The sequence below is a fragment of the Pristiophorus japonicus genome, chromosome 12 (assembly GCF_044704955.1).
Source record: "Pristiophorus japonicus isolate sPriJap1 chromosome 12, sPriJap1.hap1, whole genome shotgun sequence".
Classification (NCBI taxonomy): Eukaryota; Metazoa; Chordata; class Chondrichthyes; family Pristiophoridae; genus Pristiophorus; species Pristiophorus japonicus.
In genome coordinates, this window is record NC_091988.1 from 25,493,974 (window position 1) to 25,508,971 (window position 14,998).

The following is a 14,998-nucleotide window of genomic DNA, read 5'->3' on the forward strand; positions in this document are numbered from 1 at the left end:
ACAGGAAGATGCTGTGGGAAGGGGAGGCGGTGCTGGGGGTGATTGAGGAGTGGTCTAGGGTGTCGCGGAGGGAGTGGTCCCTTCGGAATGCTGAAAAGGAAGGGGAAGGGAAGATGTGTTTGGTGGTAGGATCACGCTGGAGGTGGCGGAAATGGCCCTGGTTGCGACACCGGCGCGAGTTTGAGCTCCTGCCTGACCCATCTGCCCAGAAGTGCATCCCGAAATGACCGCCTGGGAAATCAGGGCGGTCTTACCATCCCGTTGGCGAAGAGGTAGGTAATGGACTCCGAAGGTAAGTGTGATTGTTTTTTCTTTTAATTTTTTTAGCGCTATGTGTTGTGGTGGCATTTCCTGCAGTGTATAAGGGATGATTTTCTAGACCAATATGTCGAAGAACCAACTAGAGTGCTGGCCATCCAAGACTGGGTGTTGTGTAATGAGAGAGGATTAATTAGCAATCTTGTTGTGAGAAGCCCCTTGGGGAAGAGTGACCATAATATGGTAGAATTCTTCATTAAGATGGAGAGTGACACAGTTAAGTCAGAGACTAGGGTCCGAAACTTAAAGGGCCCAAGTTTCGGCCTCAGTTGCTCCTGATTTTTTGGAGCAACTGGTGTAGAACGGAGTATCTTAGAAATTCAAATTCTCGGCATTTAGTTTGCTCCAGTTCTAGTCAGTTAGAACATTTTCACTTTGGAACAGAATATTTTTTCAAAAGGGGGCGTGTCCGGCCACTTATGCCTGTTTTCAAAGTTTCAGCAGTGAAAACTTACTCCAAACTAACTTAGAATGGAGTAAGTGAAGATTTTTGTACGCTCGAAAAAACCTTGTCTACACTTTAGAAAATCAGGCGTAGGTTACAAATCAGGCGTAGGGAATGGGGGGGGTTTTAAAGGGAAGTTTACAAACATTAAACACTTCAGTTTTACAAATAAAGAGCCATCATCAATAATAAATGATAAAAACATCAATAAATCAACCAATAAATCAATCAAAAAAAATTAATAAGAAAATTTTTTTTTTTTAAATCAATAAATAAAACATTTCTACTTACCGACTGCAGCACCGGGTGCCCTCCAACAGCGTGCTGGGATGCCTCCCCCCCCCAATGTGTCTCTGTCAGTGTCTCTACCTCTCTGTCTGTCTGTGTGTGTCTCTCACTCTCTGTCTGTCAGTGTCTGTGTTTCTGACAGCGAGGGGAGGGGGAGGAGGGAGGGCAGGGGGAGGGGAGGGAGGGGGGCAGGGGGAGGGGAGGGAGGGGGGCAGGGGGTGAGGAGGGAGGGGGGCAGGGGGAGGGGAGGGAGGGGGAGGAGAGGGAGGGAGGCAGAGGAGAAGGGGAAGGGGAGAGGGGGGGAAGGAGGAGAAGGGGAAGGGGAGGAGGAGAAGGGGAATGGGGGGAGGAGGGGAAGGGGGGAGGAGGAGAAGGGGAAGGGGTGAGGAGGAGAAGGGGAAGGGGGGAGGAGAAGGGGAAGGGGGGGAGGAGGAGAAGGGGAAGGGGAGGGAGGAGGAGAAGGGGAAGGGGAGGAGGGGGAGGAGGAGGAGAAGGGGAAGGGGAGGAGGAGGAGAAGGGGAAGGGGGGAGGAGGAGAAGGGGGGGAGGAGGAGAAGGGGAAGGGGGAGGAGGAGAAGGGGAAGGGGGAGGAGGAGAAGGGGAAGGGGGAGGAGGAGAAGGGGAAGGGGGGAGGAGGAGAAGGGGAAGGGGGAGGAGAAGGGGAAGGGGGTGAGGGGGAGAAGGGGAAGGGGGGTGGGGGAGAAGGGGAAGGGGGGAGAAGGGGAAGGGGGGAGAAGGGAAAGGGGGGGAGGAGGAGAAGGGAAGAGGGGAAAGGGGGGGAAGAGGAGAAGGGGAAAGAGAAGGGGGGGAAAAGGAAAAGGGGGGGAGAAAGGAGAAGGGGGGAAGGAGAAGGGGGAAAGGAGGGGGAGGGGGAATGAGGGGGAGGGGGAAGGGGGGAGAGAAAGGAGAAGGGGTGGGGGGGAAAGGAGAAGGGGGAGGGAGGCTGAACGGGCCCAAGACTTCGGGCAGGGCCCATCCCCAGCACCAGATTTACAGTTAGGTGGCGTTGGGTCGGGTCGGGTCGGGTCGGGGTCGGGAGCGCGGGTCGGGTCGGGGGAGCGCGAGTCGGGGTCGGGAGCTCAGGTCGGGTCCGGGGGGGTGGGGGGCGGTCGGGAGCACGGGTCAGGTCGGGGGGGGGGGGGTTTGAGGAGGGAGGTCGGGCTGGTTCGGGGGGGAGGGAGGGAGCGCGGGTCGGGTCGGTTCGGTTTCGGGGGGGGGGGAACAGAGGGAGATCGGGTCGGTTCGTGTCGGGGGCGGGGGGAGGGAGGTCGGGTCGGGTCGGGTCGGGTCCAGGTATTGGGGGTGGGGGGTCGGGAGCGCGGGTCGGGTCGGGGGGGTGGTGGGAGGGAGGTCGGTTCTGGGGGGGGGGGGGGGGGAGGGAGGGAGGGAGGTCAGGTCGAGTGGGGGGGAGCGCGGGTCCGGTCCGGGGGGGGGGGCGGGGGGCGGGAAGCGGGAGTCGAGTTGGGTCGGGAGGAAGCAGGAGCCAGGTGTGGGAGGAGCCTTATGCATGCAGCCCCAGTGAGGCCATTCGGCCAGGGCTAGGGGCTGCGTGCTTTGGGCTCCACCCACACAGTTTTGGGCGCCTGGAGCTACTGCACATGCGCGCCCACTGTAGCGCGCATGTGTAGAGGTCCCAGCACTGTTTTCAGCGCAGGGACCTGGCTCCGCCCCCTACAGCTCGTGCTGCGCCGCGCCTGGCTCAAGAGGACCAGCAGGGAGCCGGAGAATACGGAAGTTTTTTTTTAGGCGCATTTTGTGGCGCGAAAAACGGGCGTCCAGGTTGAGGCTGCGCCATTCTAGGAGTGGCCCGAAACTTGGGCCCTATGTTGCTATATCTATGTTTCTATGTTTTGGCAATGTTTTTGTGGGTTTTTTTTAGGTTCCCTTAGGATTTGTTTGATTGCACGCAAAAAACTGAATGGTCACTTCAGGACCATGGCTCATGGTGTTAGCTGGGGCTTAGTGGTAGCATTCTCGCCTCCGAGTCAGTAGGTTGTGGGTTCAAGTTCCACTCTAGAGAGTTGAGGACAAAATCTAGGCTGACACTACAGTGCAGTACTCACAAAATGCTGCATTGTTGGAGGTGTCGTCTTTTAGATGAGGCATTAAACTGAGGCCCTGTCCGCCCTAACAGGTATTTTGAAGAAGAGCAGGGGTGTTCTCCCCAGTTTCCTGACCAATATTTATCCCTCAACCAACATCGCTAAAACAGATTATCTGGTCATTATCACAGTGCTGTTTGTAGGACCTTGCTGTGTGCAAATTAGCTACCGCATTGTGTATGATACAACAGTGACTATAGTTAAAAAGTATTTAATTGGCTGAAAAATGCTTTGGGAAGCCTTGAGATTGTGAAAGGTGCTATATAAATGCAAGTCTTTAGTTTGAATTAGAATTGAGACCTGAAAATTTTACACCAAAGCTCCCCAGTGGCTCAATAATTCTATCCATTGAGTAGCTGAGCAACATAGAATCAAGTAAAATCGCCAGTCTAGGCTGTGTAAGGTGATCTCAGCCGGAACACTGTAGGGGTGCTACAATTAACTTCAGTGTCCTGGGTTAGGGAGAGTAAAATAGGCCAAAGTTTCCACTTCAGATTGCCATCCAGCGATCGGTGTTGAAAGTTCAGGAGTACAGATATTGGGTAAGAACAGACTCGAGCTCAATTGTGATGCTACCCCACAGCTAAACAGCCCGAGGATGAATAATGGCCATTTGTACAAGGTCTCTTACTGTGCATGGAACTGTGCCCAGTAAGAAATCAAAGCTTTCAAGAGAGGACAAAGATACATTTGATAAGAAACAATAACGTGCAAACCTTGCTTTGGATAGATTCATTAAAAAAAAAATCAATTTGTATAAATGCCTCGCTGGGTTCTGCTCGAACCTATCTAATCATAGACAGAACATCTCTAGCAATAGCTTTTCTTCCCAGTCTCACACGGTTGCCTGTGAGGAGGTCCCCCGAGATTCATCCTTGACCCCCTCCTCTTCCTTATCTACAAACTGCCTCCTCACAAAATTATTCAGACATAGGTTCATGTTCCACATATAGACTGATGGCACCCAGCTCTACCTCAGCACCACTCTCTTCCAGCTTCTGTGCTGTCAGACTGCTCGTCAGTCGCTGAGAGCATGCAGAAAACAAGCGCAGGTAGCGGAAGGAGCGTGCAACAAACCAGACTCCCCACCCACCCTTTCCTTCAACCACTGTCTGTCCCACCTGTGACAAAGACTATAATTCCTGTATTGGACAATTCAGTCACCTGAGAACTCACTTTTAGAGTGGAAGCAAGGCTTCCTCGATTTCGAGGGACTGCCTATGATGATGAGTCTCGGGTGAGCGGTTATTTCCTCCATCTAAACATTGTGAAGACCAAAGCCACTGACTCTCACTTCTGGCTACTGTCTCAGGTTGAAGCACACTATTCACAATCTTGACATCCACATTGAGCCCGAACTCAGGTTCCTCGCCCCAATATCAACTGCTTACTTGTACCTCCTATGAACTCATCCCTTTTCGGCGTGGAAGCAAGTCATCCTCGTTTCGAGGGACTGCCTATGATGATGATGATGATGACTTGTTCCTCTGTAACATTACCTGCCTCTGCTCCCCCCTCCCTCCAACCTTCTGTCATAGAATAGCCTATTTAACGAGTGGAGTCTAGGAGAGAGAACAGAAATAAAAGAGGAATCTTTCTCTCTAGAAAAACAGATCTCTTACTAAAGATCCTAGTTGGTCCTGCTAATCCAGTTGAGGGACAACATGGCTAAAAGGGCCCAGAACAGGAGAGAAAACAAGAAAAATAATTTTACAAAGCTACCATATAAAAATGAATACTACTGCCTTACATAGTTGAGAATAAGACAAATCAAGTCTGATAAATACTCAACCATATAATTTCAGTAGCATTATATTTTCTGCAAGGAATGGCCTTGGTGCAATTGTGGGAGCTGCAAGATATGTTATTTACATGTCCAGAACAAAGATCATAAATATATTTTCTGAGCAAATCTAAGTTAATTAAGAATAGGTTGTAATGACCAAGGCCCGGAGTTTGTGGCAGGAGTAACAGTGAGGCTATCAGCGCTCACCGTTATTAAGGAGTAAATTGGACAGCAACTTCCAGTGTCCGCACATTGGCAGTTAAATGCGGAAATCAAAAAGCTGCTGTCCGAATTGCTCTGCTCCTCCACAAACTTCGCCGAGAGATTTGGCATTGCAACACATGGAACGCCTGACGTTGCAGTACTTATCCACAAATCACACCAGAAAAGATTAGGGCTTATCCATTCAAGTGTAAGTGAATATTTAACAGCATAAGAAGTCTTAATTACAACGAAACAACCTCTCTGGCACTGAAAATTATTTTTTATAAGTGTGGAATCTCATTCCTTCAGATTTTAATTAATGTTGGAGATTTAAAAATAAAGATTTATTTTTTACATAAGAACATAAGAAATAGGAACAGGAGTAGGCCATACGGCCCCTCGAGCCTGTTCCGCCATTCAATAAGATCATGGCTGATCTGATCATGGACTCAGCTCCACTTCCCCTTAACCCCTTATCCCCTTATCGATTAAGAAACCGTCTATTTCTGTCTTAAATTTATTCAATGTCCCAGCTTCCACAGCTCTCTGAGGCAGCGAATTTTCTTTCTGTCTCTTTTATATTAATCCCATCTTTCTTTCCCTCTCTTTATTTTGTTTTCTGTATATGATTTTAGATTGAATTAAATATTCTAACTTACACTTCCAGATTTAGATTCTGCAGGAGAATTTGAACTTTTGGACCCGCTCGGAGTGGAGGGGCCCGGTAGAGTGTGGGAAACCCAGAAGTCCGGGTCTCACTGGATGCTGTGGAGTTTTAATTCCACAGCGTGACTGATAGATTCCCCACGCAGAAGTCAGCCTGATTGACAGGCTTGGCTTCCAGTCAGGCGGGGAACGCTGGAGAATTGGTTTCCAGCCTCAGTATCATATTTAAAGTCCCTCCCCCGCCTCCCCCCACCCTCCTCATCATTTTGCATATTTCCCATCACCTGGTTTTATGGTGGGTTTGGCAGGGAATGATATATAACAGAGGAGGATTTAGGCATGCGAGATCATGTAACAACTTGGAAAAGTAGCAAAGTGGAAAAATAAACCTTTCCAACATTGTCCCAACTCATTTGCATTTAGATCAAATTGCACTTTTATGTTATTTTCAAGACCTGTGCTATTCTTGCTAGTTTCAAATTTGCAACTCATTATCATGGATATGGGATTGTTATTAATTTCAATGCTTTGGAAGCACTGCTGGTGGAGGAGGGGCATGTGATTCCTAGCGATTTAGTGGTATATACATGTTTATGTTTTCTTTTCCACCAGTCTGATTTTTTTTCTCCTTTGATTGTGAGACATGTTTTTACTTGGCATCCTCCCACAACAGTAATATATCATGATAGCATTACTTTAGTGCTTTATGCATTGCAATGTTTCAGAAAGCTTCAAATAATAAATTACTTTTCGAGCCCAGTGACGTGGCAACTATTCTGCACCACAAATACCCGATAAATAATAATGAGATTTTCACTGAGGAAGGAACATTGGCGAGGACACTAGGAGAATTCTCTGCTTTTGAATAGTGGTGAACAAGATCCATCTATACTAGTGGAACAATTAGACAGCACCTTGGTTTATTGCCTCATCCTGAACTTCTGGAGCAAAGAGGTGGGACCTTGCTTTAATGAGAACAATGCAGTGCAGTTCACACAATACTGAGCCCACAACATTTTCACTTAGAGGTGAGAGTGTTTCCAACAGAGCCAAGTTGGCAAGCCAATATTGGGGTCAGTGTGGACAATCTTGGGAGTGAACCCTCAATCACCCCCTCTAGGGTGCAGCACAATGAGGCTGCAACGTGGTGTGCCATCCGCCAGCAGGGAAGACATGTTGTAAATATGCCCTCTACCCTCCTAGAGTAAAATATGGCTTCATACCATGAGCTGTAAATCAACTATCAGTGAGTGAACGTTACATTCCTGGGATTTTGCAACATCAACCACTCCTGTAAATGGACTTTGTATTCCCTACAAGCCGGAATCGGTCTTTATCTGTCCTATATCTAGAAAGCAAGTACTAGGGATCAACCAGAGAACCCTTACACTGTACTTGGGCCGACTGTAATGTGTCAATAGCTGCTATGTGATTCTCCTTCTTTGAACGGCGGCCTGACAAAACACTATTAGGCTGAGATTCAAGCCCCAATTTTAACACCAGCAGCTGTTGAGGACGGTATGTTGGGGGGTGGGGAGTTAAAATGTCAGATCCACACTGCACACACACCCAGTGCCATTCTAACAGGTGTGTTTTGGGCAACTTGTGAGTCCCTCGCCTCAGATGAGGGCCTCATTGCGATTCACCAGTTGGGTCTGATGATGCCAATCAGACCCCGATGCTATTTTAACTGTATGTCACAAGGTTGGCACCTGGTATTGGCATCGCCAAGGAAACCCAGCTTCTGTTTCTCCACTGATGTCGCCTGACCTACTAAATATTTCCAGCTTTCTCTGCTCTTGTTTTCAGATTTTTAGTATCTGCAGGTTTTTTTGGTTTTTTTCTTAAAGCAGATACTCTGCTAAATAAAGGCATCAGACTCTCCAACTGAAAAAACTCTCAGATAAATGTTCCCATAGAAATATAATACTGAATTCTTTGAAGTTGTATAGCCCATCCACAAAGGGTTGTTTTTCTCAACAATATTAGATGATTAGTCATTTTTTGACGCTAGAATAAATAAACTTATGATTTAGTGTGATAGCTCCGATCTTGTAAATAATTCATACCTCAAGCCTCCAGGAATTGATCTTTGAATTATCAATTTACATTTGTATGGGCTAAGACATGACAGTGGGCGGGACATGAGGCGTGACATTGGGCGGGGCTTGTACAGACAAACTATCTCTTTTCTGAGCTAGTGGGGTAGAAACTTGTCTTGAACTGCAGTCCAGAATGGGCAATAGTGAATTGCCAGCCCGTCTTGTACTCCATCCGATTTTCTTGTCAATGGAGCAGAAAATCGGATGGAGTGTAAAATGTGATGCTGATTCACTGCAGCCTGTTTTGTGCAACCAAGATAAATTTCTGCTCCAATGTTGTTTTCCTTGAAACATGGTCCATCGTCTCTGTGATCCTAGGTTTTTAAACCCCTCCCTTTCTGTTTAAAGCAGTACAGAATCCAAACCAAGAATTTAATAGACAAAATATGTTTTTGTCACAGAAGATGATGTCCTCACTCTAGATGCCTCAAGTACAGGCCCTGTGCAATTGATTTTGTGCACTGTGCAGCATCTTCGACCATTAATCTATGATGAATGAAAAAAGTACTTCTTAAATGACCAGAGTGTGAACCTTGGCTCAGCAGGGGTGCGGTCCCAGTTAAGTGTTGGGTTATTGGCGGTGATTTGGTCTCAGTGTGGTTGGGTGGGCTTGGAGTGAGAATGTCACCTCAGCAGAGGATGGGGAAGGCAGTACTAATGTTCTCTGAATGGGGACTTTCCAACCACCAAAGAGTGCAGAGTACAGGTGTTGTCTCAACAGTTGGGGGGGGCGGGAGGTGGGGGGGCTTAGACAGCTATTTTTTCCATTTTGCAGGTGGTGTGGAACCGGGGGACAGTGATGCGTTTTCCAATTCTAGTGTGCCGGTTTTCTTGTTGTTAATTCTGTGACTTTGCCTTAGGGTGGGAAGTGGTGTGCCAGAGAGAAATAATGTCTTGGCTGTTGGGGGAGTCCCACAGCATGAGGTTTTCCAATCCTCAGAGGTAGGGTGGTTCACCAGATGATTTCAATTGGAGAGGGTGGAGGAGGTTTGTGTGGGTGTTTCATGTGGCTGTCGAGTTTGGCGATAGGAGGTTGTTCCATGGGTGCTTATCTGGTGGCTTCTTCCTTAAGTGGCATAGATTTTTTTAAAGATACTCCATTACTGACTTTGTTTTTTTTATTACTGACCTTTTCATTAAAAGCTATTTTTCCTATGGGTGTGATTCCAGTTCACATTATGCTCACAGTGCCACCGATAGGTGCAATATCTTTGCACCACGCACCACTTTTAATATATAATAGTTAAATATACACATAAAAACTCATTAAAATATAGTATAAAGATAAGTCACCGACATCCATGTTGAAGTTTTAATTTTTCCTCAACACACCACGGAATGAGATATTAAAAATTAAATTACACAAGCACCACGCACTTTAAAACAAGGCATTTGTTGCACTTGTCAACATCACCTTTAGTCCTCCACGAGACCTTCAGAAATACTGCTAACAATTTTAATGACAAAATCCCCATAAAATATGGTCTGGCTTGTTTTCTTTAGCTCCAGTGCTTTCATTGTAAACTCTAGTCCCCTGCAGTGAAGGTTCTCCCGTAAGGTGGAATAAACATTTCACACTCCAGCTGCTTTGAACGTTACTGTTAATTTTGACATCTTCTTGGCTACTGTTCTGACACTCAACTAGTAAATAATTGCCTTTTTTAGGGTTGAGATGGACATTAACTACATGCATAATATTAAGAAAGAACTTTGCCTCTAAGTAAGTGTAAATTTGACAGTTCTTTAATCAAGCACAGCAAGTATAAGACAGGAAATGGAAAGTCAATTTCACAAAAGAAAATAAAACAGTCCATGTTAAGTAAAGGTCAGGTTCCATTTGTGGCCATGAATTTCTAGATTGATTCTATAAGTAATGCACTGCAGTTGAAATAGCTCTTTACCAGATTCACTGAAGTACCTACTCTTTATCTTTGGTAGGAGGGGGAATTTATATTAAATCTCTATATTCCATAAATAAACCTGACTCCATTCCTATAAATTTACATCTTTTCTTGGATTAATTCCCATGAAAGGCTACTCTTAGTAACTATTTGAAGATAACAGGGTGGAAATTGGTTCGCACCGCTAGGCCAGCACAAACTAGTCGCATGGAACGATCCTTCCACCAGAATAGGTAGGCCCGAGGCCCAACCGATATTAGGCCTTCATTTGAATAAGGCCAGCAAACTGTGGATGTCTACTGCGTATTTCCAGAAAGCTTGCTGGTGAAGTGAGGATGACAAATGGGCAACTGTGGTGCATTCATCAACCCTCAGCTAGGCCCTGGGGGGGAGGGGGGGGGTGGGGTGGAAGAGATTGGGAGGGGACCGAGGAGAGGGCCAGCAGCGGCTCGCAGCATTGCTGTGGAGGGTGCAGGAGCACTCCTGGTCCTTCTGGTTCCGCATTACAGCAAGTTTGAACAAAAATGTGTCTGTTCTTCGGAGGCCTCCAACGATCCCTTTAAGGACCGCTGGCTAGGCCACTGTGGAACTGCAAAAACGAGTTCTGCTTAGTTACAGGAACAGGTGAAGGCCATTCAGCCCCTCAAGCCTGTTTTGCCTAGTTATTGCCCAATTGAGGAAAAAGGTTCTGAAACAGGAGTTAGGCCTCATATTAGTATGTGCAAGTAGTCTAATGCTCCTTTTGGGCTGATGCAAGGGACGTCTCTACAGCACCTGAAACAACATGGCCTGGACATGTTTTCTATGCTGTTTGGGCATTGGAGGTCAGCCCCCTAAATTGGGCCCAATTTCCCTCCATTAAAATTTAATATTTTCATTTAAAATGCAGTGCGAGTTAAGTAATGTGCTGGTGCTAAGTTTTGTTCAGGACCAAAATTAATAATGCGACAATAATATTTCTTCATTTTTTGTGCCCCACAGATGTACAGTATTAAAGATAAATTAAAAAAAAATGGCATGGCACATCAGTCAGGTACAGTAGCACTGAGAATTGGCTCAGACACAGGCTGGAGTCTGCTCTGCTTTGTTCCTGTTCTGAGCTGTATTCAGTGGGGAGGTGCTCATTAGAGGTTGCAGCAACTACCACAAGGGAGGGGGAATATTAGAGGGCAGAATCACAGCTGGTGCTCCCATACAAAGCAATGGCAATTATGAATTCCTAACTATTTTTCCACAATTATAACTTATACTTGTCTCTTTTGCTTTCAACTTTCTTTTTTAATGTAATTGTTCTTAATTGCATTTATGTTCCTCCCATTTTGGTGCACCTGGCCTTGTTTGCATTGCTGTGGAGGAAGTGAGTTGCGTGGTCACTGCTGCCAATGTTACCCGTAGCCAATAAACAAGTCATCTTTTTTTAAAACTAAACTTTGACTAATTTAAATACATTCGGCTTCAACATTTAAAGACTGCAGATACTGAAACTTTCCACAACTTGGCAGAGTTACAGTTAAGATTAGTGAGCTGCATATTCTATTTCTTCTTTTTCATATTTATAGAACGCGGTGAATACCAGCAATGGGCCATCTGAATTTCTTACCAGAAAGAATATTCCGATTTTAAAAGGGAGTTAAGCATCACTAATGAAGACCAAATTTAGCATTCTTACATTATAGCAGAATAATTAGAATAACTTATCTATCATGCAGAGAGTTTCAAACCTGTAAGATTTGAATATTTATAATCCCAATTAAATGAAAAATTCAGGTGCCGTTACATAATCAAGTTCCGAGATATTCTGCACTAAAACCTACTTCAAATGGTTAGCATTAATCAAAAGGTTTGGTAAGCTATACCTGATTTATATTTTAAAATGAAAGATAAAACAAAAATCAATGAAAAGAAAACAGCAGCTGGAATAATTAAATTACAACAAATATTTGATACTCACCAGTCCATGGCTGTCTGGTAACATGACAATAATTTGTGCATTGTGGTCCCAAATCATTCGCCAAAAGTCCTTTGTAGTGTGTGGCAAAGGATGCTGGGTAATAATGAATTCATTGCTTCTGTAATATCCCTGTAAAAGTGAACAGAGCTTTTAATCACTATTGTCTGTATGATGATTAGAAGCACACTGAAAGATATGGCACTTCAATACAGCACATTTCCGCAATAATATACAAGTCCCTGTGAGAAATCAGAACCTCTCGTGGTTCAATTTAATTACTTTTTAAAAATATACTTGCTCTGACTTAAAGAAAAACACAATATACAGAAACGAAGTAAAATCAATTTTGTTAGTATAGAGTATATATACATAGAACCTTGCAAAGAAAGAGGCCCATAATGCCTGTGCTTTGAAAGAGCTATCCAATTAGTCACAATCACCTGCTCTAACTCCATAACCCTGCACATTTTTTCTTTTCAAGAATATATCCAATTCTTCTTTGAAAATTACTATTGAATGCATAGAGTCAGAATTTAGTTTGTGAAAGGAAATGATATATATATATATATATATATAAAAGAGTAGAAAAGAACTTGCATTTGTATAATGCCTTTCATGTCTTCAGGACATCCGAGAGCATTTCATAGCCAATTAAATACTTTTGAAGTGTCGTCACTGTTGCAATGTAGGAAAACGTGGCAGCCAATGGGCAATGGGCAAGGTCCCACAAACAGAATGTGATAAATGCCCTAATAATGTTTCAATTCTGTTGGTTGAGGGATAAATCAAAAAATCATAGAAGCTTACAGGTCAGAAAGAGGCCATTCAGCCCATCATGTCTGTGCAAGCTCTTTGGGTGAGCAGTCCAATTTAGTCACACCCCCAGCTTTTTTCCCATAACCCTGCAAATTAGTCTTATTCAAGTATATGTCCAATTGCCTTTTGAAAGTTCATATAGAATCTGCTTCCACCACTCTTTCAGATACATTCCAGATCTTAACAACCCTTTATTTGAAAAGAAATCTCCTTATTTTCCCTCTATGTTCTTTTGCCAATTATTTTAAATCTATAACATCTGGTTACCGATCCGCTTACCAGAGGAAACAGTTTCTTCCTACTTACTCTATCAAAACTCCTCATAATCTTGCATACCTCTATTAGGTCTCCCATTAACCTCCTCTGCTCTAAGGAGAACAAACCCAGCGTCTCCGATCCCACCACATAACTGAAGTCCCTCATGCCTGGTATCATCCTGGTAAACCTCCTTTGTACCCTCTCCAAGGCCTTGACAATCTTCCTAAAATATGGTGCCCAGCACCTAGCATTGTACACTATACTCCAGCTGAAGCCTAACCAGTGATTTGTAAAGGTTTAGCATGACTGCCTTGTTTTTGTATTCAATGCCTCTATTTACAAAGCCAAGTATCCCATACGCTTTCTTAGCTGCCTTATCAACTTGCCCTCCCATCTTAAAAGATTTGGGAATATGCACCCCGAGGTCCCTCTGCTCTTGCAGCCCCTCAAAATAGTACTATTTAGTTTATACTGCCTCTCATGTTGTTGCTCCCAAAGTATATCACTTCACACATCAGCAGTACATTGCATTTGCCATGTGTCATTTCACCAGTCTGTCTATGTCTTCCTGAAATCTGCTACTATCCTGCTCACTGTTGACTACATTGTCAAGTTTTGTATTATCCGCAAACTTCGAAATTGTATTCCCTATACTCAAGTCTAAGTCATCAATCTAGAACAAGAGAAGCAATAGTCCTAGTACCGACCCCTGGGACCCCACTGCATACTTATGTCCAGTCAAAAAAACATCCATACACCACTATTCGCTGCCTCCTATCCCTTAGCCAATTACGTATCTGAGTTACCACCATCCCTTTAATACCATATGCTTCTCTTTCCTAAATAAGTCTGTTGTGTGATACTTTATCAAATGCCTTTTGAAACTCTATATACACACACAACATCTACTGCACTACCTTTATCAACACTCTTAGTCACAGTTTGTCTTTAACAAATCCGTGGTGGCTGTCCCTTATTAACCCATGCTTCTCCAAGTGAGAATTAATTTTATCCTCGTTACTGCACTGGCATCTACCCGATAATGTGTAAAACTGCCCAGGTATGTCCTGCCCACAAAAAGCAGGATAAATCCAGCCAACTACCGCCCCAGCAACCTACTCTCAATCTCTCAAAACCTCTCAATCCCTTGCAGTCGGATTCAGGTGAAATTATAATGGGGAACAAAGAAATGGCAGACCAATTGAACAAATACTTCGGTTCTGTCTTCACGAAGGAAGACACAAATAACCTTCCAAATGTACTAGGGGACAGTGGATCTAGTCAGAAGGAGGAACTGAAGGATATCCTTATTAGGCGGGAAATTGTGTTAGGGAAATTAATGGGATTGAAGGCTGATAAATCCCCAGGGCCTGATAGTCTGCATCCCAGAGTACTTAAGGAATTGGCCCTAGAAATAGTGGATGCATTGGTGATCATTTTCCAACAGTCTATCGACTCTGGATCAGTTCCTATGGACTGGAGGGTAGCTAATGAAACACCACTTTTTTAAAAAGGAGGGAGAGAGAAAACGGTAATCATAGACCTGTTAGCCTGACATCAGTAGTGGGGAAAATGTTGGAATCGATCATTAAGGATGAAACAGCAGTGCATTTGGAAAGCAGTGACAGGATCGGTCCAAGTCAGCATGGATTTATGAAAGGGAAATCATGCTTGACGAATCTTCTGGAATTTTTTGAGGATGTAACTAGCAGAGTGGACAAGGGAGAACCAGTGGATGTGGTGTATTTGGACTTTCAAAAGGCTTTTGACAAGGTCCCGCACAAGAGATTGGTGTGCAAAGTCAAAGCACATGGCATTGGGGGTAATGTACTGATGTGGATAGAGAACTGGTTGGCAGACAGGAAGCAGAGAGTCGGGATAAACGGGTCCTTTTCAGAATGTTAGCACTGTCGACTGCATCTTCTATCAGTTTGCTGATGATTGAGAGTAGACTGATGGGGTGGTAATTGGCCGGATTGGATTTGTCATGTTTTTTGTGGACAGGAGAGAGCTTTGATCTGATTCATTGATTGTGGAATCGCTTAGCTCTGTTTATGGCATGCTGCTTCTGCTGTTTAGCATGCACGTAGTCCTGTGTTGCAGCTTCCCCAGCTTGGCACCTTATTTTTAGGTGCACCTGGTGCTGCTCCTGGCATGCTCTT

At 44.8% G+C, this 14,998-nt stretch overlaps 1 protein-coding gene across 1 annotated transcript in view; it reads right to left on the reverse strand.

Annotated features, from left to right (window-relative positions):
- LOC139276752 (receptor-type tyrosine-protein phosphatase gamma-like) overlaps window positions 1–14,998 on the reverse strand; it is an 824,375-nt gene that overhangs the window by 16,621 nt on the left and 792,756 nt on the right. Inside the window, exon 25 of the mRNA XM_070894762.1 lies at window positions 11,763–11,891. Within this exon, the coding sequence (XP_070750863.1) occupies window positions 11,763–11,891 (129 nt within the window). The remainder of the gene's footprint in view (window positions 1–11,762; window positions 11,892–14,998) is intronic.